The 24,281-nt window shown below is 45.9% G+C and overlaps 1 protein-coding gene across 8 annotated transcripts in view; it reads right to left on the reverse strand.

The window, feature by feature from the left end:
• KCTD15 (potassium channel tetramerization domain containing 15) overlaps positions 1–23,760 on the reverse strand; it is a 68,159-nt gene extending 44,399 nt beyond the window's left edge. The window contains exons 1-2 of one of the 8 annotated variants that reach the window (XM_087940403.1): positions 23,550–23,760; positions 17,869–18,055 (exon numbers count right to left, since the gene is read on the reverse strand). In XM_087940403.1, the coding sequence (XP_087796529.1) occupies positions 17,869–18,032 (164 nt within the window). In that variant the 5' untranslated portion in view covers positions 18,033–18,055; positions 23,550–23,760. Of the gene's footprint in view, positions 1–14,675; positions 15,017–17,868; positions 18,056–21,185; positions 21,987–22,653; positions 22,773–23,092; positions 23,287–23,549 lie in introns of those variants that run through there. The other 7 variants (XM_087940404.1, XM_087940407.1, XM_087940410.1 and 4 more) reach the window with 7 other exon arrangements.
• Between the last annotated feature and the right edge of the window lie 521 nt (positions 23,761–24,281).

A 24,281-nucleotide genomic window follows, 5' to 3' on the forward strand; every position in this document is an offset into this window, starting at 1 on the left:
AAAACAGCCCTTCTTCCAAAGGGCAGGAACTTCATTTACTCCCTACATACAAGGAGGGGTGTGTGTGTGTGTGTGTGTTTGTTTCAGTGGTGGGGCTGAAACTCCATCATGAGAGCTCTGAACTACAACATACACGTGTTGATAAATTTGTAATACAGATGCTGAAATATTCCAAGCCAAACCCAATGAATGTACTGGCTGGGCTCACAGATTCTGGACTGCCGTAATACCTGTGTGGCTTCTTTGCTCGGATTTAGCATCAAGTCACAGTGACAAAACACGGCTTAGCATGCTTCTTGCCCCGTGTAGCAAGCATCTCAGTCCAAGGAGAGTGCCGTCCCATCCTTTTTCAGAGCAGGCAGATGGGAGCAGCTGCTTGCGCCTCCAGTCTAAGGTGTGGCTTCCCCAGGCGGATACCTGGGGAGGCTGTTATACTTTGCATAGATTAAGGGCTGAGCCCATTTTATGGCTTTTGGTGACTGCCTCACTGCAGAGACGCCTCTTTCACATCCTAGGCTCCTGCAGCAACTCAGAGAAGGATTGGGTGGTTTGGGGTTCAAAGTGTTATGAGACTCAGCATCTTCGGGGGTCTCCCAAGCCATGATAACGGTCAGCTGTCATCCCACTCAAGATTGTCCTGCTGTGAGAACCAGGACATCAATTACACCGGAATATAGGTTATGGTGGACACCTTTCTTCAGCTTAACATTTCGGGGAGTGCAACAATGGTGCTTAAATCCCTCCCAGACATCACATTTCTAGCAGCTCAGCAGTTGAACCGCTTCTGTTTCTCCCTGATGGGAGTGGTTTAAATTTCTGGAGGCAATTCCCTGACTCTCTGGCACAGCACGGTCTAAATCTCCCTTGCAGAGAGAGCTCTTAAACATGGTTTTCAGCATATTGCGCAACTAACATTTTAATTTTTCAGCTGTATCTATGCTCTTTAATGGATCACAGAGGTATTTTCCCTGTCCCCATTCAAGGGTTCATTTATGAGAAACACCCTCTTTAAAGATTCAGATTTGTCTGGGGGTCCCTCGAGGGCAAAACTTGGGCCAGCCCAAGGGACCACTTCCTCCTGCCCCCTTCCCCATCCTTCAGGAAGGATGTCTTGTGTCCCCAGAAAGCCGGGAAGACAGAGCGAAGCTGACAAGTTCTCTGAGCTCTTCCCTCTCCTCAGTGCGGTGTCTGTCATTTCCTCTTTGCTCAGATATGGCATTCAAGAGGCAGAGGTGGGAAACACGGCACTGCCGAGTGGGAGGGGCACTCCCCAGGAGGCAGCAATGGGTGCTGGTGGGAGGGGGGCAGCCAAGTCTTTGCAAGATGCCCAACCCCAGGAAATCAAGGGCTTCACAGTTACCAGAAAAAGAAGGAATCAAAAGGCCCTCCTTGGGAGTGGTACGATCGCTCTCTCAAACTTGATGTGCATGTCAACTCTTAACAGACTGCTTGACTGCTCAGGCCAAGGGGTTTTAGAGGTATTCCTAAAATATAAGCACCCTGAAATCACTTATACCATTGCTAAATCCCAACCCAAGTCTTCACTCTTGTCCCAGCCTACAACAGAAGTATTAATTAATGAGATGTGGTTGTATTCTTAAATCATATGTGGTTGCTTTAATGTCTGTGCTCTAGTCTTGGACTAGAGTGATAAAATGATGTTTCTTCAAACCCTCCCAAAACCAGGGTGCGTCCCAGAGCACAGGCTTATGGCAGATAGAAATCAGAAATACATGAGCAACGATGCTCACTGTAGTTATAGAGTACGTAGTTAATAAATAAATATTAGTCAAGGAGACATTAAATCTGATCTAGTTTACAACCTGGGACTACCCTCAGCATATATCCCCTAAACCAGATGGGATTTTGGAACCTTGGCTAAGGCAAGATGGGATCTTTTGTTTTTTCCTCTGACATTTTTATTTTATTTATTTATTTATTTTGATTTTTCAATCGCTTACAAGACAATAGGTATAAGTATATACATAGTTATGAATACATGAAATGGGTACATATAAGAAAAATAAAAGAAACAATAGGACAGGGACGGTAGGCACGATTGGTGCACTTATGCACGCCCCTTACAGACCTCTTAGGAAAGGGGTGAGGTCAATAGTAGACAGTCTAAGGTTAAACTTTTTGGGGTTTGGGGAAGAAACCACAGAGTCAGGTAGAGGATTCGAGACATTGACCACTCTGTGGCTGAAGTCATATTTCCTGCAATCAAGTTTGGTGTGATTAACCTTGAGTTTGTATCTATTGTGTGCTGTGTTGTTATGGTTGAAGCTGAAGTATTCATTGACAGGTAGGACATTGCAATGTATGATTTTATATACCACACTTAGATCAGACCAAAGACGGCGTAATTCAAGGTTTTCTAGGTTTAGAATTTCGAGTCTGGTGACATAAGGTATTCTGCAACGAGTAGGAGTGGAGAACTCTTCTTGTGAATTATTTCTGGACTTTCTCAACTGTGCTAATATCAGATAATGTGGGTTCGACTGATGAGCTGTATTCGAGTATTGGTCTAGCAAATGATTTATATACCTAAGTAAGTACCGTGTTTCTCATATAATAAGGCCGGGTCTTATTTTTTTTTTGAGCCCCCCAAAAATGGCTAGGCCATCTTTTCGGGGGTGACTTAATCCCCCCCCCCCTTGCATCTTCGGGCAGGTGGGCGGTGACGGCTTGGATATTGACCTCGGCATTGGTGGGGCACTTTGTATCAGGGTCAACGCAGGCAGCACCATATCCGGGTGTGCAACAAAAGTACTTCCTAACAGCAAGCCCCCCGCATTTCGCATGTTTTAATATAGGCCTTAATTTGGGGGGGGAGGGGCTTAATTTCATTTCATGCCTATAAAACATGCTGGGACTTCCTATTGGGGGAGGCCGTATTGTTGGAGAAACAGGGTAGTGTGATATTACCAGAGAAAAAGCTACGTAGGATTAGGTTAATGCCTTTTTCGCTATGTAGTTACAGTGGGCTCTAGCACTTAGGTCATTAGAGATGCGAACTCCAAGGTCCTTGACAGAGTTTGGATCATCAACAACATTCAAGAGAAGAACAAGAATGGCCTCCTTATCTATCCTTAGCAAAGCTCCCTTCATCAGAATAATACTTTGCTCTTTTTAATGCTCCTCCTGCCCACCTCCCAGGAAGCAAGAAACAGGATGGGCCATTTTGCAACCCCTGCTAAGTATGCAAAGTTAGATCTGAATTAATAGACGAACAAGCCATCTTGTACCCTTGGGCTTAAACAAACAGGATATGGGTGATGCTAAGGCACTGGGCTGCCCTTTTAAAATAACCACAAAACTTTTGAGAGAGAAATCCACCCTGATTTGCAATGCTGTGTGGCCACGAGATTTTGTTGATCAATGTCCAAATTGGACACTTTTCAACCAAAGGGCTGAGCATATTTACTTGCTTGAAATTTCCTAGACTTGTGCCGTTTCTGAAATGCATTTCCGAACCTTTTCTTTTTCCTGCTTTTGCATGTTAGATCATTTACAGACTATATGTACTGTTAATTTAGATGACAGCATTAGTATAGTGACAGACGAAGTTGATATCCGTATGTTTATGTCTGTTATTCCATTAGGTCTTAATTATAATTCATTATGTCTTATGGAGGTTTTTAAGATTGGACAGCCATTTGTCTGGAATGGTATAGGGCAGTGAAGGTGAACCTTTGTGTTGTGGTGTGCTGAAAGTGTGTGCGGGCAGGCATCCACAAGGCACTGTGCCCCCCCATGCATGCAACACCCCCACTCTGCCCTATCTGCACTGTGCATGTGTGCGCTTCCCAGCTAATTTTGGGCCCGTTTGAGGCCGTTTTCGCTCTCCCAGAGGCTCGAGGAAAGCCTCTGCTGCCTTGGGAGGCCGAAAAATGGGCCTTCTGGAAATGCCAAAATGGGCCCATTTTCACCCTCCTAAGGCTCCAGAGACTACCCTCGAGCTCCTGGGAGGGTGAAAAAGGCCTCCCCCAGGCTCCGGAAGCCCCCCATAGGCTGAAGACGGGCACTTCCAGTATTTCCAGAAGGCCCATTTTTCAGCCTTCCGAGGCTCCAAAGGCTTCCCTCAAGCCTCTGGGAGGGCGAAAAACAGCCTCAAACGGGCCAAAAAGCAGCTGGGAGGCACGTGCATGCGCAGTGCAGGTAACTTTGGCTGGGGCTCACGTGCCCGCACAAATGGCTCTGCGTGCCCCCTGTGTCATGCATGCCATAGGTTCGCCATCATGGGTATAGGGTCTCCTGCCTGAGCAAGAGATTGGACTAGAAGACCTCCAAGGTCCCTTTCAACTCTGATATTCTTCATTTTGTATTTTGATATGCTTATGCTTTTTTTTTTGTTTAAAAACCTTTGAAGAGCAAGTTAGCAAGACACAACACGCCTGCACAAGCGATTTAGTGTCTGTAGCATTCTAATCTCTCTCCCCAAATCAAGCTTCCATACAATACAGCAAGTTTTGTTTAGGAACAAAACTGAAATCATAACTGTCACGGGAAACCGATTCATGCTTTAGGTGTCCCTGAGTCTCATGTCCACTCATGCTCCATTTATTTATTTTCTTCTTTCTATCCCATCCTTTGTACAGGCTCTTCCCATTTCTCCCAACCGCCACCCTGTAAGGTAGCCCCTCCAGGGAGCTTCTTGGGGAGGGTTTGAACCTGGGTCTTCTTGCTCCCAGCACAGCACCTTCACCTTTATCCCACAACAGCTTTGGGGTAGAGAGGGAAGGACTGACCCAAAGCCTCCCAAAGTTCTCTCTCATGGTGAAGAACTCAGTAAGAATTGAAAATAGGAAAATTTCATGCTATGGACCAGAACTCTCCCCCCACCCCCGCAACATTTTTTAATGTCCCCACTTTAGAATCAGCATGGTAGGGATTATAACAGAGAGCACCCCAGCTCCACAAAGGCCTTTGTCTTCCTATTTCACTGTCAGCGTTGAACCAGATATATATCAAGGGAAGCACCTTCAATATCAGGTTCCAGATTTGTGTCCAGCCCATCCTCCCTCAAGGCTGGATGAAGGCTCAAAGGCTGCACAGGATGCTAAACCAGTATCAGAAGATTATGGTTCACTAGACTGGTTTGTAAATTAATCTACTACACCAATGCACAGAAGGGGTTACAGTAATACGAGCATCAGGCTGAGGGTGTCCTGTGAATGCAGTCCACTGGTTGCTACAGGGCCTTACTATTCCTTTCCCGGGGCGACTTCCTGAACAAAGCTGGTTTGAAGAGCCTCAGGACAGCTGTCAAATAAAAAAGTTAATTGCCTTGTGCTTTGTGTGAGCCAAAAAGTTACATGATTCCAGCAGACAGGATGACCTACAAAGGCAACCAGCCATTAGCCTCCATAGACTAGACAGATGGGTTGTAAAACTGAGCCTTTTCCTGTTTTTTAAAGATGCTTTAACATAGGAATGCAACACGCTATATAAAAGTAGTAAGATTGCCCCAGCAATAGGCTTAAAAATAGACTTTTATGTCTTTTAGACAAAGTTTTTTTTAAAAAAACGGAGTGGCTTGTTTTAAGCACAGAAAAACTGCACATCAATTTTGTTTCCACTTCCAATCTCTTTTATTCCTTTTGTGATATGTCTTTTATATCATAAGGTTGATCCGTTTGGTGTAGTGCAGTGGTCACCAACCAGTGGGGCGGGGACCACTGGTGGTCTGTGAGAAAATTTTGGTGGTCCACAGAGAAAGGTCACCCCCAAAGCAATTAATCCAGGCTGCATGGGAACACAAGGCTTGCGTCGCTTGCATTGCAAACAACACAAGGTAGTGAGGGGAGGGGGGGAAGGGCAGAGTGGGGGGGAACTTGCCCCCCTAGCCCCCTGTGCTTTGCCTGACTACTGGGCTTCTTCTTTCTGCTTCTTTCTTCTACTTTTGGCTGCATGCAAAGCAGCAAAATTCTTTCTCTCCCCCAAACTCCGCCATAAATGAGTTTTGGGTACCCTGCAAGGCATCCTGTTCCAAGATGCTGTGCCAGCACAACAAATCTCACAAAGACTCATTTCTGGTGGAATTGGGGGGAGAGAAAGACTTCTGCTGCTTCTGCTGCTTTCCTTGCATGAAGCCAAAAGTCTCTCTCTCTCCCCCCCGAGAATGGAGCTGGAGACGGTATCCTGCGATCCCAAATAAAGAACGATCGATCAGTAGGAAAACAGGGTGGGGAATTTTCCTGCAGACTTTTTGGGGGATTTTCTCAGGGTCTCTGCTGCTTTTGGCAGAGACCCTGGGAAAACGTCAGCAAGCCACCATCAGTTAAAATTCATATTAGTGGTCCGCAGGATTTAAAATTATGAGTTTGGTGGTCACTGAGGTCCAAAAGGTTGGCGACCCTCGCCTAGTGGTTAAGGCACCTAGCTAGAAAGAGAGAGACTGTGAGCTCGAGTCCCGTTCATAGCCAGGAAAACTGGCTGGGTGACTTTGGGCCAGTCCCTCTCAGCACTGCATAGGGATGTTGTATGGAAAATAGGAGGAGGAAAGTACGTTGGTTATATTCATTGCCTTGAGTTATCTGTAAAAATATTAAAGGCAGGATATAAATAACTATAATAATATATTTGATTTACTTAATATGTTTAATAATTTATTACTTAAAATTAATATTTACTTAATAAAATAAAATAAGTTTGCAGGCAGAAACTGTCTTGTTTTTTTAATTTATTGACTGGTAAAACAAGAAGGCTTTCTTAGTTAACAGGATATTGTAGTAACTTTTTGGTGAATAAATAATTTAGATACAAAGTCCCTGAATGAATCCAAGGGTGAGGAAAATGGAGAAGTACGTGGATAATTTTTAGCCAGGAACATAGCCCTGGTGTGCAATTCTTATAGGATGTTACAGGATATAAGACTTTAGTTTCCTGGATTTCCTTGTAATCACGGTGGACTTTCAGTCACGTTTGCTTCCTCTTGGGTCCCCCAAACTATGCATTTAATGGGGTTTTCTTCCACTGAATAAATTGCTTGACATTTTCGTCTCAACAGCTGGTTTACATATGCTTCCAAGGGAGCATCTATCTGGTTTTGGACTCCAATCAAATGCAGCCATCTGACTGAACTTTGGGACTGGTCACTTCTCTTCTTGTACCTTTCTAGGCTACATCCCCCCCAACACACACATCCCACATACACAAACACAAAACCCTCAACTGGAGCAGAAGAAAAGCAGGTGAACAATAATGAGTCACTTGTATCCATACTGTTGACTGTTTCCTAGTATGATTTGATTGCTTATTGTACCCTGTGACTATTATTAAGTGTTGTACCTGATGACACTTGATGAATGTATTGTATATTTTCTTTTATGTATACTGAAAGCATCTGCACCAAGACAAATTCCTTGTGTGTCCAATCACACTTAGCCAATAAAGAATTCTATTCTATTCTGAAAAAAAATGAGGATCTACCAGAGCTCTCAGAACAACACGGTCAAAATCTGCCCCAAAATAGCAATGTGTCAGTTTCTTCTCTATTTTAAAATCACAATGTAAGATGTGGAATAATGGTCATTCTGTTTTTAACCGTGGTCTTAAGGCACAGGCATCAATGCATCACCAACTGTTTCAAGGTAAAAGGGCCAGGAGCAGTTTCACCTCTGAGGCCTAATCCCTAATTTTGGCTGCCTTGTTTTGCTTCCGAGGGCAACGCTTCCTAAAGCCAGTGGGGCCGAAGGGAACTAACAGATTAACAGAGTTGGAAGAAACCTTGTAAGTCATCTAGTCCAGAGGTCGCCAACCTTTTGGACTTCAGGAACCACCAAACTCATAATTTTAGATCCCAGGGACCACGAACTGGTTCTGTGGGTGTGGCCTAATTTGTGGGTGTGGCTTGGTAGTCATGTGACTCGCTGGGCATGGCTTGCATGTAAATATCATAAATATTTATATAAATATTGAACTTTTTTTATAAAAAAGAGCAACTTTTACCCAAAATCAGGCAAAGCAGGCAGGCAGATTGAGTTGCTCACAGAATCATTGAAAGATCTATCTATCTGCCATTGGCTAGCTCAGTCTGTCACATAAAATTTGCTTGCTGTACTTAAAAGCAGAGCCGAAGACTAGCTAGAAAGCAAGAAATCCAACCATTTCCTGCTTCCTAGCTAATCTAAATCTCCCAGCACAGCAGAACAGATGATGGTCGAAAAAAGGAAAAATAGAAATTTAGTAGGCAAGTTTACCGGGTAAGGAGTGAGTGGGCGGGGAGGGTTCCCCCGGGCCATGTGGGCCATCCTGGATTAATTGCTTGGGGGGGGGCGGTGCTCTGGGGGTGAGATTTCTCTGCAGCCCACCAAAATTTTCTCGTGGGCTACCGGTTGGTGACCGCTGATCTAGTCCAACCCCCTACCCCGCCCAAGCAGAGATCGTACATCATTTCTGACAGATGGCAGCCCAGTCTTTTCTTGAAAGCTTCCAGGGATGAAGCTCCCACAACCTCGGAAGGCAACTTCTGTTCCATGGTTGATTGTTCTGTCAGAAAATTTCTCCTTATTTCCAGGTTGACCTTACTCAGTTTTCATCCATTATTCTTTGTCTGGCCTTTGGGTGCTTTAGAACATAGCTTGACCCCTTCCTCCTCTCTCAAATGTTGGAAGATATGTCTCCCTTGGTCCTTCTCTTCACTAGCCTAGCCTTGCCCAGTTCTTGCAACCGTTTAAAATCCCCCCTCTGATATTCCTTCAAACACAGGTAGTCATGAATTCTAACAAATATTAGTGCCAAGTAGGTTTCAACATGCAGCCATACAAAGTTAAGTGCTTTGGGATTTTGTAGAAAGATTGTATTTCTCCTGCCTGTAAATGTTCTTCCTAAAATGTCCCAGGAACTTTTGCAGATCAAAATTGTATCTAGTGACTGAAGAGCATAGAGAATTATGATCATCCAGATTTAATACATATAATTATCTGCAAAGATGAGAAGATTCCTTCTGCAGAGGAAGGGACAACACACATTAAAAGTCAAGTATACCAAAGTGGCAAATTAATTTATTTAGAAAGTTCTCGATGCATATTTCCCAGTAACAACACGATGAAAGAGAATTGAAAAGCACCAACTCTTTCAAATTTAAATAATAAATATCATCAGGGTATTCTTCTAGAATTATAAATACTGATTAAGTCATTCTCAGATGGAAACCATTGTCCAATGAACTGAGAGCTACTAAGGAATGCAAGGCTAGTATTCAGAAATGTGATTTTCAAGCAAAACAGACAGGAAACAAGGATTCTCAGCTCCACCTGAGAATTCATTGTTTATAACTGGTCACTTTTATGAGGACATTCCCTTTAATAATCAAAGGTGGAAGGGTCTGTCGCAAAAAAGAAGGGTCAAGCTATTCTCCAAAGCACCTGAAGGCAGGATAAAAAGCAATGGATGGAAATTAATCAAGGAGAAAAGCAACTTAAAGGAGAAATTTCCTGACAGTGAGAACAATTAACCAGGGGAACAACCTGCCTCCAGAAGTTGTGAATGCTCCAACACTGGAAGTTTTTAAGAAGAGACTGGACGATCATTTGTCTCAAATTGTACAGGGTATCCTGCCTGAAAAGGGGGCTGGATTAGAAGTTCTCCAAGATCTCTTCCAACTCAATGACTCTGATATGATGTCTGTCAGTTCCTTCAGAATCTTGGGGTGTAATCCATCTGGTCCTGGACAGGCGCTCCCACCATTTTCTTGCCTATTTTAACTTGTATTCCTAATCTGTCTTTGTTTTGATAGGCTGCACTGTTTTTTCCTTTTGTGTAAAGACATGCAAAAAAAATGAGTTAAGCAGCTCCGCTTTTCTCCCTGTTGCTCGTCACGTTCTTGCCATTTTCTCCCACTAACGGACCAATCATTTTCTCGACCCTTTTCTTGTTTTTTACACATTGAAAGAAGTTTTTGTTATTTTTGACTTTTGTCACAAGGCTTATTTCATTTTGAGTCTTAAATTTCCTGACCTCGTCTTTGCAGCCTCGGCTATTTGCTAACATTCTGCCTTAGTTACGTGCCCGTTTCCATTTTTTATACTTGTCCTTTTCGTCCTTCAGTTTATGAGATAATTCTTTGTGTAGCCATGCTGGTTTCTTTTGAGATCTCTTATTTTTCTTCTTCATTGGAATTGTGCTAACTGGGCTTTTATCATCTCACTTTTCAAATTTCCCCAAGTTTCCCCTTGAGGATTCTCATGTATGGAATCCTTCCCAAGCTTTAAGTTTATTGAAAGCAACTCTCTTAAAGTCTAAGACTCTAGTCTGACTTTGTTCTAGTGCTTGTGCTTGCATAACGTCGAATTCGAATACTGCATGGTCACCCACATCCCAAGTTCCTGTAACTTCAACGCCTTCGGTGAGCCATGGTGGCACAGTATTGTATTGCAGGCTACCTCAATGTTCACTGGCAGCAGTTCAATCCTGACCGACTCAAGGTTGACTCAGCCTTCCATCCTTCTGAGACGGGGCAAAGGAGAACCCAGATTGTTGGGGGAAATATGCTGACTCTGCAAACTGCTTCGAGAGGGCTGCAAAGCACTATGAAGCGGCATCTAAGTCCAAGGGCTATTGTATTCTATCATTTCACTGTTAGTGAGAATTAAGTCCAGTATGGCTGACCCTCTAGTTCCCTTTTCTACTTCTTGGGAGACAAAATTGTCAGCTCGGTTTGCCAGGAACCTGTTTGATCTTCCATTTGTTGCAAAGTTTGTCTCCCAGTTGATGTCAGGATAATTAAAGTCCCCTATTATTATTATGGTGTGCTTCCTATATATCTTAATTAATCTGACTTAGCAAAATGCTCCTATTTCCCCTGTTTGGTTGGCTGACCTATAAGATAATGCCATTCTTTTTTTTTTCTTTTATATTGACCCAAATGCATTCAAGATGGTTTTCATCATTGTTCCGCTGTGTTTCTGTAGAGATGTAGTTATTTCTTATATATAGTGCAACTCCCCCTCCTCTTTTATTAGGTCTATTTCTTCTAAACAATTTAAATCCCTCTTTCTGTATATTCCATTCATGAGTTTCATCCCACCAAGTTTCTGTAATGGCAACAATATCCTATCTGCCCTCATGTACTTGTGTTTCTAGTCCCACCCTTCATACTTTGTGCATCTGTTGTAGAGGCTTTTCCTTTTGACTGACCCTGTGTCTGCTTTCTACACAACCTATTTTATTCTTGAGTTCCCCTTCATCCTCACCACCTGTTTGATTAGCGCGCATGAAATGGATGAAACGGAATATCTATACCTCTTTCCGTCTGGATTCAGATTGAGTGCTAAGGCAAAATAGATTTTGGTTATTACCTTTGGTAGAGCTTTTATTGAAAAAGAAAGGTTTCACCCCAAAAACACAAAGCATTAAGCTACAGTGCATTCAGAAGGTCTTCATGTACCCCCCCTTCACTTTTGTCAGTTTTGTTATGCTGCAGTCTGATTCTGCAGTTGTTGAAATTCATTTTTTTCTCTCATTAATCTACGCTCAGTACCCCATAAGGACAAAGCAAAAACAGAATTTGAGAAATGTCTGTAAATTGATTAAAAAGAAAAAACTGAAATGTCACATTGGCGTTAAGTATTCACACCCTTCTCTTGGTACTTCTGGGCAAAGCACGTTTGGCAGCAATTACAATCTCCAGTCTTTTCTGGGGGGTAGGATGCAACAAGCTTTGCACACCTGGATTGGGGGATTTGCTGCCATTCTTTCTTGCAGACCCTCTCCAGCTCAATCAGGTCGGATGGCAACGGTCAGGCCCCTCCAGAGATGTTCAATCAGGTTGAAGTCAGGGCTCTGGCTGGGCCACGCCAGGACATTCACAGAATTGCCACTCCTGTGTTGTCTGGGCTATGCGCTCAGGATTGTTGTCCAGGCCAGTCTGAGGTCCTGAACTCTGTGGAACAGGTTTTCGTTGAGGATATCCCCGTACTCTGATCCATTCGGCTTTCCTTCAACCCTGACCAGTCTCCTAGTCCCTGCTGCTGAAAAACACCGGCACAGCATGATGCCGCCACCACGCTTCACTGTTGGGGTGATATTGGGCAGGTGATGAGCGGTGCTGGTTTCCTTCAGATGTAATGTTTAGAATTGAGGCCAAACAGTTCATTCTTGGTTTCATCAGACCAGAGAAACTTGTTTCTCAGTCTGAGAGTCCTTCAGGTGCTTTTTTGCAAACTCCAAGTGGGTTTTCATGTGTTTGGCACCAAGGAGAGACTTCAGCTTAGCCGCCCAACCGTAAAGCCCAGATCAGTAGAGAGCTGCAATGATGGTTGTCCTTCTGGAACACTATTCCATCTTCACACAGTTATCTCTGAAGTTAAGTCTTGGTCACCTCTCTTACTAAGGCCCTTTTCCAATTGCTCAGTTGGACCAGCTCTTGGAACAGTCCTGGTTGTGTCAAATGTCTTCCGTTTGAGAATTATGGAGGCCACTGAGCTCTTAGGAACCTTCGGTGCAGCAGAGAATTTACTGTAGCCTTCCCCAGATCTGTGCCTTGCAATGATCCTGTCTCTGAGCTCTCTAGGCAGTTCCTTTGACTTCAGGGCTTTTCCTCTGCTCAGTATGCATTGTCAACCGTGACACCTTCTATAGAGAGGTGTCTGTCTTTCCAAATCACGTCCAATCAATTTACCACAGGTAGACTCTAATCAAGGTGTAGAAACATGTCAGCAACTATTAAGAGAAATAGCAGGCACTTGAACTAAATTTCACATATTGTTGCAAACAGTGGTGGGATTCAGCCAGTTCGCACCACTTTGGGAGAACCGGTTGTTAACTTTCTGAGCAGTTTGGTGAACTGGTTGTTGGAAGAAATCATTAGGGAGGAGAACCGGTTGTTAAATCATGTGAATCCCACCACTGGTTGCAAAGGATCTGAATACTTATGGCAATCTGATATTCCAGTTTTTCTTCTTTTTACTAAATTTACATTTCTAAAATTATGCGTTCAATTTGTCATTATGGGGTACTGAGTGTAGATTAATGAGAAAAAAAATGAATTTCAACAACTGTAGAATCTGGCTACAACATAACAAAATTGACAAAAGTGGGGTGTATGAAGACTTTCTGGGCTTAAGTTCTTATGGCAAATTGTGGAATCTCCTTAAACAATTCTATGAACACCAAGGCTCCATGTTATATAGGTATCAAACACTTACTTGGAGTAGATTGAGAAGGGAAGAAAAGTGACCCTGTTTTACAAAAGAGGTGGCCCTTTCGATATGGGAATCAGTACCACCCACAAGAGTGGAGAAATGGTTACTTTATAAGGTTATAGTTTGGCCTAAAACTATGTGGACTCTATGAAGACCTAGAAGACAGCTGCAATAATTTCTGCATCTCCTGCTCAATATAATTATTATGTGCACAAATGTATTTACCTGATACATAGTAAATGTCCACCCAAGGATCATGATATAATAAAGCAACCGTTTCCATGTTGAAAAGAACAGAATCATGAATGTGAAGTCCAAGGAGACTTTTCTGAAACCAATATTTCTTTCAAAAACGTAGCATCAACCATGGAATAGAAATACCTGACAATTACAAGTGTTAGAATTTTTTTAAAAGAATGCTTAAAATAAATTAAGAGAGAAAGCTTGCCCGCTGAGATGACAGGTTGTCAACAAGGAGCGCACACAATTGGCGATGAAGGAACCATATGTTGGCTGTGAAGCTTCTGCTCTTTGGTGAAAGGATTCCCAGAGGATCCCATTTTACAAGACAGAAATCAGATGAGATGCTTAGAACACCCTGTTTCCTATCCTCTTCCAGGGAAAGCTGGAATTCCTCTGAAATCTATAGGTGCTGCAGGCAAAAAAGGGTGGATATTTTAGTGTACGGACTCAGTTCCTGTTGTGTCTTCGAGCTGTGTGGCATCCCAAAAAGTCATCTCTAACCACCTGCAGTGTCCACGTTCTATGGCGGCTTCAGAGAATCCCCAAACCGAGTAAGAGAACTCTCCAGGCAGATTATTAATATTAATTTTATTTATTTATATAACTTTATTTGCCGCCTATTTTGTCATGGGGCTACTCTAGGCGGCTTACAATAATTAAAAAGAAAAGTAGTGTAATCAGAAATAAAATAATAGAACCACAAAAAGACAAAGAGAAAGAACACACAGAGACTAATCAATCTGACCCAAAAGATGGACAGGTGGAGAGCACAGAGTGTTGGAGGAAGGGGGAGTCTGCTGTCAATCTAGCAGCCGCCTCCAGCATGGCCCCCAGGCCAGCTTTAGGTTCTTGGGGAAGGATCTTGCCTTAGAGCAGGGGTATCCAACCTTGGCAACTTTAAGACTTGTGGACCTTCAACTCCCAGAATTCCTCAGCCAGCTTTGCTGGCTGAGGAATTCTGGGAGTTGAAGTCCACAAGTCTTAAAGTTGCCAAGGTTGGACACCCCTGCCTTAGAGGATAAGATGTTTCAAACTCCATATCCCCTGGCCAGGCCTGAATCCTGACTGAAAGGGGTCCAGGAAATCTGTTTCATCCAGGTTCCCTACAGCTGCCAAGCAACCACCTTTTCCACCACCTTCCTCAAAAAAGGAAGACAGGAGACGGGATGAAAGTTGTCCAGGCAGTGATGGTTTTTTTTTTAAGGAGGGGAAAACCAGGGGTCTTTAAAAGGCCCTGGGAATGTCCCCTTACCTACTGAGGAATTTATCACTGCATGAACCTACCTGGTAGTCACTGCCTTGGAGGCTTTCATCAACCAGGAATGACAGGTGACAGCACAGAGGACACTGTCCACTTTCCTAGGTCCAACTGGGGCAAACGTGTTTCCAAATTGCTGGGCAAGTTGTCTTCCTAGGCATCTCATAAGGACTAGCACCATGCAAAGTTGTAACTGAGAGTAAATTCCGAGTGATTGTATCCAACTGGTGTTCAACAAATTCTTCTGCACAGCCCCTGAAGGTGATTGTCCGAATTCCCCTAGGGTAGGAGGGATTGGGTGAGCCAGAACAAGGCTGATGGGTTAGGGTTAGGCTGATGGGCGACACTGCCCTGATGAACTTGCAGCCTGAAATTAAGCATGTAGAGGATGTGAAAGGGAGGCAGGGTCCAAAAAAGGGAACACCTGAGTTTCACTTCTTTACGGTTTTTAATAAAATCTACTTGCTCTGATTTCTTGGAGATAAAAATGACCCATACGTTTGTTAAGTCAACTGGTATTAGTGGCGTACAGTAATCCCACTAATTTGATGTGTAAATAAATCTTTCTAAGATCAGCAGGATTCTGGCAGCTTGTGTGTTTTTTTTTTTTAATCTCAGAGCCCAGAGCAGCTGGAAATGTGCAAGTTTGAAATCAAGAGGGAAACAGCACCAGAGTTCTAGAGTTTACTTCCTTAGGCCCCAGTCCCACCTAAGTCCAAATAACGCTAAGGGTCTGGGATTCCCCCAACGTCTGCCTTCCACATTCACTGGGGCTGCAGGTCAATCTTTGACCATACAGGCTTGGCTTCTAAGAGCTGCAGTTCCAAAGTACTGAGAGATTCTCCATATCCGCAGTTGTGGGATAAACACATGACTACCAATAAGCTGCATGATTTTAAGTCAGCTCTTATTTCATTATATGGCTCATGTATTAGTTGGTTATTTAAGAGACGTGAACACATTTAAGCAGCTTAAAAATATATTTCTGGGAATCCATTGGAAGATACTTGCAAAAAAGTACGGTTAATATCAGTGATTTTTAATAATTGATAGGTATCTTTAACATTAATAACATCAAGCAATGTTTTCTTCCAATTATCATTGCACCACATAAAACTGCATAAAATTATACTGTCATCAAGGAGGTTAGCATTGCTTGCTTGCAAACATTATCCCACTCATATTGAATCACTACATTTATGGAATTTACACATAATTACAGCCCTTGGAACTCCAAAGTTAAAAGGCTAAATTATAGAGAAGATAAAAATCTCATCCTTAAATGCACAGAAAACAGAGCAGCTACATGGCTTTTTCCTTCACCAGAGGTACACTGAATTATCCCATTTGTATTACAACTTTATTTGGTCAAAGCACCTACACAATTATTGTCAGGGGCTTAATTCAGGCCTTATCGTTCTTCTGACCCATTGGAAGGGGTTGGACCCAAATTTCTAACGGCTTTACTCCAAACAGCCCCCGTGTGTCTTAATATAGTATTAAAAAAAGAAACAGGAGTGTGATTTTCGTAACAACACATCCCTTTTAATAAAACGTATACATTTAAAGCGGTTGCCAGATTCCTTCTGACTTTTCTTTTTCCCCAATGGGCTTGTCTCTTCTACAATGTCTTTAACGTAAGAGAGAAGGGAAGATCGATCAAAGCTGAAAAGCTACACGGATTTACATTATTGCCTATCGGTAAAGGTAAGAATTCTTTTCCGACAGCCTGGGCTCTCTCCTCTTTATAAACAATTATGGGTCGATATGGGCTCAGGAAGAATTGGAATCCTGAGGTTTTTCTAGGGAAGGTCTTTTTAATGATGAGCTAATGACCAAGCAAGTAATATGTCCACGATCTGAAAGGCCAGTGGATCAATGTGCCATGTTTTTCTGAGTAGTCAGGCCCTTTCTTTAGGCCAGCAAGGCAACTGGCACATATAACTGACCCTAAACTCCAAAGAGTGCTCACCTGAACTAGCCTCAATGTCTCTTCCCTAAGGTAGTTCTTGAAGGCGGATACAAAATCCAACTCCTGACACTCCCAAGAGCCAAGACTATTATGCCTTGCGAAGAAGTCCCTATTTCTCTCTCTTCTTTAGAGAATGAATTCTTGATGCTTCCTGTCTTTGTTCTCACACAAGCAACCTAGGAAGAACTCTTAAACAATCTTCTCTTTTGGGGACTTTTAAAGTAAGTAAGCTCTAAAGCTTGGCTCCATAGGGCAGACATTCTTCCTGAAATGAGCACTCAATAGATTTCCCAAACTTTGTGCCCTCCACATTCACTATAGGGCTGCAATCCAATCTTCTGGTCCCAAAGTACTGAGAGATTCTCCAGCAGAGGCAACCTGGAGTGCATGGGAATCCTAACTTCTATTGATGTTAACTTATTCTGAACTCCTAGAGATTATATCTATTCCAACTAGATGGCAATGGTGTTGGGGAGATCCTTAAAACGGCACCCAACCTTCTCCCAAGAAGACCATCTTCCAATGGAATTCAATACTGAAACAGCAGAGAAAGCCCCAAGGCATCCCCTCTTAATGAAATGGATGTGGCTTTAATTTCTACCAGTTACAATGCTATAAAAGTCACTCTAGGCAGCAGCAAATTGCGGTTCAACATTTAGAAAGTATTGCTCAACTTAAGCCTTTGATTCTACCACTGAAAATGCTTTCAACTGAAAACGACATGTGTTTGCAAGGTGACTGAAACTGGAATTTACTTCCAAATCATTCAGAAGAGGCAAGGGTGTGCAACACCAGCAAATTCATGGCTTTTGTCATTCCTGTATATCACACACACACAAACACATACACATATATGCACCGAGAGAATGTTTGTTATAGGAAGACTCACAATTTTTACCATTCTCTGAAAGGCTACTGCAGATTAAAGCAACCTTCCTTTGGCAGAACATCCCATTGACATAACAAGACCTTTTAAAAAATTATTGAAAGGAAGAACAGCAGGATTTTTGATTTAAAAAAAAAGACAACTCGTTGGATAGTTGGCTGACAAAAAAACCATATACCCCCCCGAATTAAAATTACCTTTTTAAATAGCACATTTCCTTCCCCTGACCCAAGAGCATCATCCTCCAAAATCACAACTGTCTGGAAATAACACAATTACTTCGAATTCTGTTATGCAACAGTAATAACCACCACACACAAAAAATGCAAAGGCATTGGCCCTTCAGCAAGGGTGACCTTACCTGGAATCTGGGTATTTGGTCAAAGTTGCTAGGCTGCTGGTATACATGTGACCTCCTACATCAATATGCACCGGGGCGTTAGATTTGGTGAGCTGGGCAGGGAGAGGAATTCCTTGAGCGGCAATGGGAGAAACTGGGGACCGTGTCAGAGACAGCCGGGACATCGCTCTGCCTTCCTCCTAGAAACCTCAGACAGAAAAGAACAATTTCCTCTTAAATGCAGTTGTGCGCTACCTTGATTCCAGTGTGATCACAGATCTAATAAGATCTCTTTTGCATCTGCCTGATCACATATTCAGCTAACAAATTATTGCCACCTCTATAATTAAGTGTATTTGCATCATAGTCTTCGAAGGACCAGCGGCAAAGAAAAAGATGCTTATTAGCAATAAGAAATCAAGGGGAAAAAAAATCTTTTTCAAGGTGTCAGCCTCAAGGGGCATAAAACAAACTGCAAAATTCTAATTAAAGGTCGCAGGCTTATGTGTTAGATGTGAAATATCCCCTGACAAACGAATAACCAATTTGTGAATTGGGATTCAGGGGTTTTTGCAAGTTTGTCTCAGTAACAAGACACCTCTAAATTAGTGACTTCCTCAGTACCTAAGGCGTTTCATTTAGACATGTAGCAAAAGTCACATCAAACTTGAAACTATTTTTGTTGCTTTTTAAATAACCAACCACACAAGAAAACAGATAGCTATTTGTTATCTTCAGGACAACGTACCCAGAAGAGAGAATGGAAGGACAGGCAAAACTAAAGGTTTAATCAATTATCATTGCCCTACACAATGTCTTTTCTGTATATAATTTCCAATTATCCAGTGGCCTCACTTTGAAACACACACATACACCAATCCTCTTATATTTAATACCTAAAGCTGTCGTTTCCACACACCCCCATTTGAAATTTATAGATGCAGTACATCTTTAAATGAAATACGTGTAATTACCATTTTACTCAAATGCTATAGAATTCTGATCTATGCAGAAATATAAGGACTTTGTCAATGTTCACTTTTTAATATTTGACATAGGGAAGTCTACCTGTTATTTTCATTGACATCAATGTAGGGTATACAGGTAGCCAGCAGAAAATCTTGCAAAAAAAACAGGAGACCCAGCAATTCTAACCTCTCCTTCATGTGTTAAAGCAAAATATGCCAAAGATTAAACAATTATGAGATGCTTAATTATATGCAATGTTTTGAGTATAATTTAATGTTGTCATATTGCAGGAGTCTATTAAGCCAAGAGTTGGCAAGTATTTCCTCTGTGGTATTTCACAGAACGTTTTGGTTTTTTTAAAGAGATTAAACTGATCTCTTTTCTCAGAATCTTCATATTTTCTTCAAAATAGCACTCCAGGGGTTGGGCAAGACCATTCCCACCATACAACAGGCAACAACTGGAAGCGCTTTCCCTAAGATGGAAAATACCATTTTTTAAACTTTGGGGACAAATGTATTAGCAACATGGTGGGCAAAGAGTCCTTTCTGTGGAGTCTGTCTTTGGCATCACCTCAGGCCTGCTCAAGATCTCCATCATTTGCTCTCTCTCTCAACCTGTGCAGAACCCAAACTGATCAAAAGCCTCCTCTAGTTGACAGGAAACTCTTGATAACACAGTACTGTTCTCAACCAAAGTACTGACTTCCAGAAGGACTGAGATTTCTAAGGGAGTGGATATTCTTTTTCTTCATGGAATATTTCATGTGGCAACTCAAATCACTTGGTTTTTTTTTTTTTTTAATAAATGCATGCGCTGTATGTTACACCTACCCAAATCTCACTGTCTGCTGGCATTGTATTCTATTTGCAAATGTACCAACTATCAAGGACTGACACCTTGTCTTTTCCTAACAGTCACATCCTTGTGTTCATGCTCTTTTCTGAGGGTTAAGTCCAAAACTCCACAGACCCAACCTCATGTCCTCAAGTCCAAAGCTCAAAGAAAGATATTTCTTGCTGAAGAAGTCCAGTCAGTTGAAACTCACCATTTCTTTAATGAAACCTTTCCCTTTCCTTCAGGGTTGTGTCTTGGGCTTTGTGCTTCTTGGAGTAATGTGAGCTTGCATTATATTATATATGGTATTCAGCTTTGTTCGGGTATTTTCCCGTGTCATTATAGTTGTGCTTTTAAAGTTGTAGCAATGTTTCGGTAGAATCTCATCTGCCATCATCAGGCTTCTGTATACAAAGCTGAATACCATACATATAAATACCCACGAAAACTTAAGAAAACATACGTATGTATGTATGTATGTATGTATGTATGTTTGTACACACACACACACACACACACTTGCCCAGCTCAACAACAAGTGTTCAACTTGCTGCAATAATTCTCTTTGATGTTAACAGTGCAGGAGAACCCTATCTAACATCTATATGGAAGACAGATCTTAGCTATGCCAAAGAGGCTTCCTTGGAAACAAATCCTCAGATTATCACATTCGTTATATGCTAAATAGGTTCAGGAACCTTACAGAAGGTTTACTTTACTGTCCAGCATAGCTTACTTTGGAGCAATTTTGCACTCTTTCAATAAATAGCCAGAAAAATATATTATTCCCCAGTAAGATTTCCTGAAATCCATCTTGTAAATTCTTTCTGTCTCTCACAGCAGGAGCAAAGAAAAGGCAAGAAAAGGAAGTCTATAAGACTTAGCAAATGAGATTCTAAAACTAAGACCCAAATTTTGATCCTGCAAAAATACTCATCATTGTTGCCACAGAAGATGGACATTACGCTTTGAATTGTAGACATGCAATTCGTTATATCATGTCCTTAAATGGCATATTACTCAAGCATCACCTATTACTATGCATTCAAATAATTCTTAAAGTAACAATTCAAGAAATCCAGTTGGAAAAACAGTAAGAATTGTGATGGGTACACACGCTAAGTTTCAAAATCTGTGTGGACAATCTGCCCCCGGAGAACGAATTGTGTCAACCTGCTGAAGGCAGAGTATATTGCTTCTCCCCAGAACAACCAGGCCAAAAATAATACGCAACTCTGGATGGCCCCTTTCCACGAAGGTGGGAAGATTCCCAAGCGGCTTGTGCCCCAAACCAGTGGAGCTGATGTGTGCATCTGGCATGGCTCATTGGGAACTTTCACTCCCTCCCTGCTTTCCTCTGCTAACTGCCAAAGCGCTGCTTCTAGAATCTATTTGCCCATGAAAAGTGAAATAAGCGCCATCCCATGCTCATTTACACACAAAATGATTTTGTGTCCCATTGAGCTCACAGTTGTTCAGCTCTCTAGGGGTGATTATACTAGCTAGGCTGCTACAGCTTGAGATGAGTTTACCAGAATTGTTTCTCCACATAGCTGCTTCTCTGGGACACTTTCATTTTTATCCATAAAAGGTAACAGAAGGCAGTTGTGCAAGCTCCATTCTCCTCTGTGCCCATGGCAATCACCCTGGGGGGAAAAAGTGGGGAGGAAAGGCTGCAGAAATTTCCAGGGTATTGTCTGCCTGACTCTCTCTGCCTGCTTCCCCACCCCCAACCTCCCTTCAAGCCTACTATTCTTCAACAGATAGAAAAATTTCAGACCCAATTCCCACTTTTAGAAAAAGGCTTCAAAAGTGCAAAAAAAAGGACGTTGGGTTCGATGAATTTTTCTCCCATCTGCTCACAGCTGGGGGTGGGGGTGGGGTTGCAAACAGGAGCCCTTGGAAGGTGGGTGGGAGCTGGTGGAAGGCAAAAGTGAACCCCCAACCCCATTCAGAGGGAAAGGCAAGCCGGAGAAAGGGCCGCCAAGGGGGCAGGATGAAAAAGGAAGCAGCCGCACTCGGGGAAGGGGACCAAACAACGGCGGCTTGCAACACAAAAACCGCGCCAAAGGAAGGACGAAGTTTGCACCGAGGCGTCCCGGTCTTGCAGGCTACAGATGGGAAGCCGGGCTAATTAAGGAGATAGAAACGCTTCTGCTTCCTCCCAAGTTCATCACGGTTATTGCCTGGATTAAGGACAACCACTGAAACCGGCGCTCCGATCCATTCATTCCTCCGTGCTCGTCGAAGGCGCGAAATGAAATCTGCGCCGAACCCGCGGAAGACCCGCGTTTCCAGCCACCCTGCAGCGCAGCGCCCGCCCCTCACGCCCCCCAGCCGGGCCCGGCGGCCGCTCCTTCTCCCGGCCCTCCTCCGGCCTAGCCTGGCCCTCCGCGGCGGCCGGGATCTCCTCCATCTCTCGCCGCCGGGAGGTGCCTCACCCATGGCCCGCGGGGGGTGACCCCGGGCGGCGTCAGAGGGCCGAGAAGGAGTCCCGGGCGGCGGCCCCCCGCCCGGTGGGTTTTTGTCCTCGGCCGGCGCGGCTCTCCCACGGAGCTCTTCCCCTCCTCAGAAAACTTTCTCGGCGCGCCGAACTTCCCGCCATCCTTCCCGGCTCGGCCCCGTCAGGACTGCAACCGAGCGCCGGCCAGCGCGGCCATGCGGGCAATCCCGCCGCCGCCGCCGCCGCTCGTCCGGCCCGGAGACGGCTCGGCGCCCCGAAGTTCGCGCCGGGCTCCCGAGAAGCGCCGAGCGGCCAGGCCGGGCGACCCGCCTCCCCCCTCCCTCCACCCCGGAGGAAAAACCCAACATGGCGCTCGACGAGCTGCCGGCACAGACGGAGAGGGGAAGGCAGAGCAGCCGCCCGATGGCCCGCCGAGCAGACCCCGCTCGGCGCCAGGCTCCTGCCCGGCGGCTCGCGGCCTCTCGCTCCCATTGTCATCCCTCCCGGCCCTGCGCAGGCCTCGCCAGCCTTCCGCCCGGCCCGCCCCCAGCCCGTACCGTGCAAGGCGGCAGAGCCGGGCGCCGCTGACCGGGGACTAGGGGGCCGGCGTGAGCCACGTCCCCCCAGGCGGCGGCGGCGGAGCGGAGGCCGAGCCGGGCATCGTGCTCTTCACGCGGCGGCGGCGGCGGCGGCTTTTGCCCCTTCCGAGAGACCGGCTCCGGGGAAGCGGCGGCGGCGCGCGCGCGCCTCCCAAGCGGAGCCGTGGCGCGGCCGAGGCGGAGGCGCCGCACCTGGAGCCCCCGGGGGGAGCGGCGCCGGCGCCCCCCGTCCGTTCGTCCTCTCACCCACCCGGGCAGGCCGGGAAGCGGGGCTTCCCCGGGGGCCCCGATCCCGCCGGGCGCGCAAGGCTCACGTCCCCCCCGTGGCGCCGGCCAGGATCGGCGCGCGCGCAGACCGGCAGGAAGAGCCTCGGCCGGCTGGGCTGGCTCGCCTTACCTTATGCGCCGCAGAACGGGCGAGATGCGCGCCCCGCCTCCCCGCCCTGGCTGCGGGCTGTCCGCGGCGGCGCTGCTCCGCTCGGTCGGCGGCCCGGAGAGGCAGGAGCCGGGCGCTGGCCTGCCTTTTGTCCCCCGCCGCCGCCCGCTGGCTGCGAGCGCTCTGCCAGGCGGCTCCCCCCGCTCCGCGCCTCCTTTCTGTTTGTTTTGTCTCTGGGTCTGCGGAGGGAGGGGGAGCGGAGCGGCAGGCGAGGCGGCCGCCTCTCCGCTCGCCAAGCGCCGCGGGGAGGGAGAGCGCCAGGCGGGCGGGCAGCAGCGGAGGCCGAGTCTCGCTCCGGGCTGTGCCCACTGCGAGCGCTGCCACCCCTCCCCTCCCGCCCGGGAAACCGCAGCATCCCCCTCCGGCTATCCGGGGCGGCCCCTGGAGGAGCGTCGCGCTCCCTTCCCGCGGCACTTACTTTCCGTGCCCGCTAACGGTCCGAGCGTTCCCGCTGCTCGACGGCGTCAGGCCACGGCGGCCACGTCCCTCCGGCGACGGGCGGGCGGGAAAGCGGCCGGGCTGATTCGAGCCATCGCCGCGCCGCCGGGTCGTCGCGCAGCTGCAGCCGGCATCGGCGTCCGGCTCCCGGGCAAAGAAGGAAAAGGAAGGCGGGCGGGCACGGCCGACTCTTCTCTGCCGGCGACGGGCGGAGGGCGGCGCGCGAGGGGCACTTGTTGATAAAAGGCGGATCAAGTTTGGCGCTTCCACGCGCGCCTCGCCTGCCTCTCCTCCCGCCCCCGACCGGCGCGAGAAACGCCGAGGCCGCCGCGGGCCCTGGTGCGGCTCCGCTGACGTGCGCGCCTGGGCCCCGGCGATTGGAGGGAAGCGCCGGCCGCCGCGGGCCAGAGGCGCCGTTTCCAAGGCAGGCTCGGCGAAGGCAGCTGCCGGGGGCCCGGCCCGACCCGCCTCGGCTTGCCCGGCCTCTCCCCGCGCCCCCGGCTCTGCCGCGGCCTGGCTGGCGAGCGCCGCCTCGGGGGGTCTTCCAGCCGGCTCTCCCAGGCTGGGGCGCCAGCTTGTGAAGTCCCTGGGGCCGTCGGGCCTGCCTCGCCCCGAGCGACGGCTGAGGCGCCCTGTCGGGCCGTATCTCCCTCCCGTCTGCTGCCCTGCCAGCTGCTGCTCCTTCTCCGTGCCAGGCGGCCTGCCTGAGGAG

This window comes from Pseudonaja textilis, chromosome 11 (genome assembly GCF_049901715.1).
Source record: "Pseudonaja textilis isolate UNSWEBS1 chromosome 11, rPseTex1.2, whole genome shotgun sequence".
NCBI classification, from domain to species: Eukaryota; Metazoa; Chordata; class Lepidosauria; order Squamata; family Elapidae; genus Pseudonaja; species Pseudonaja textilis.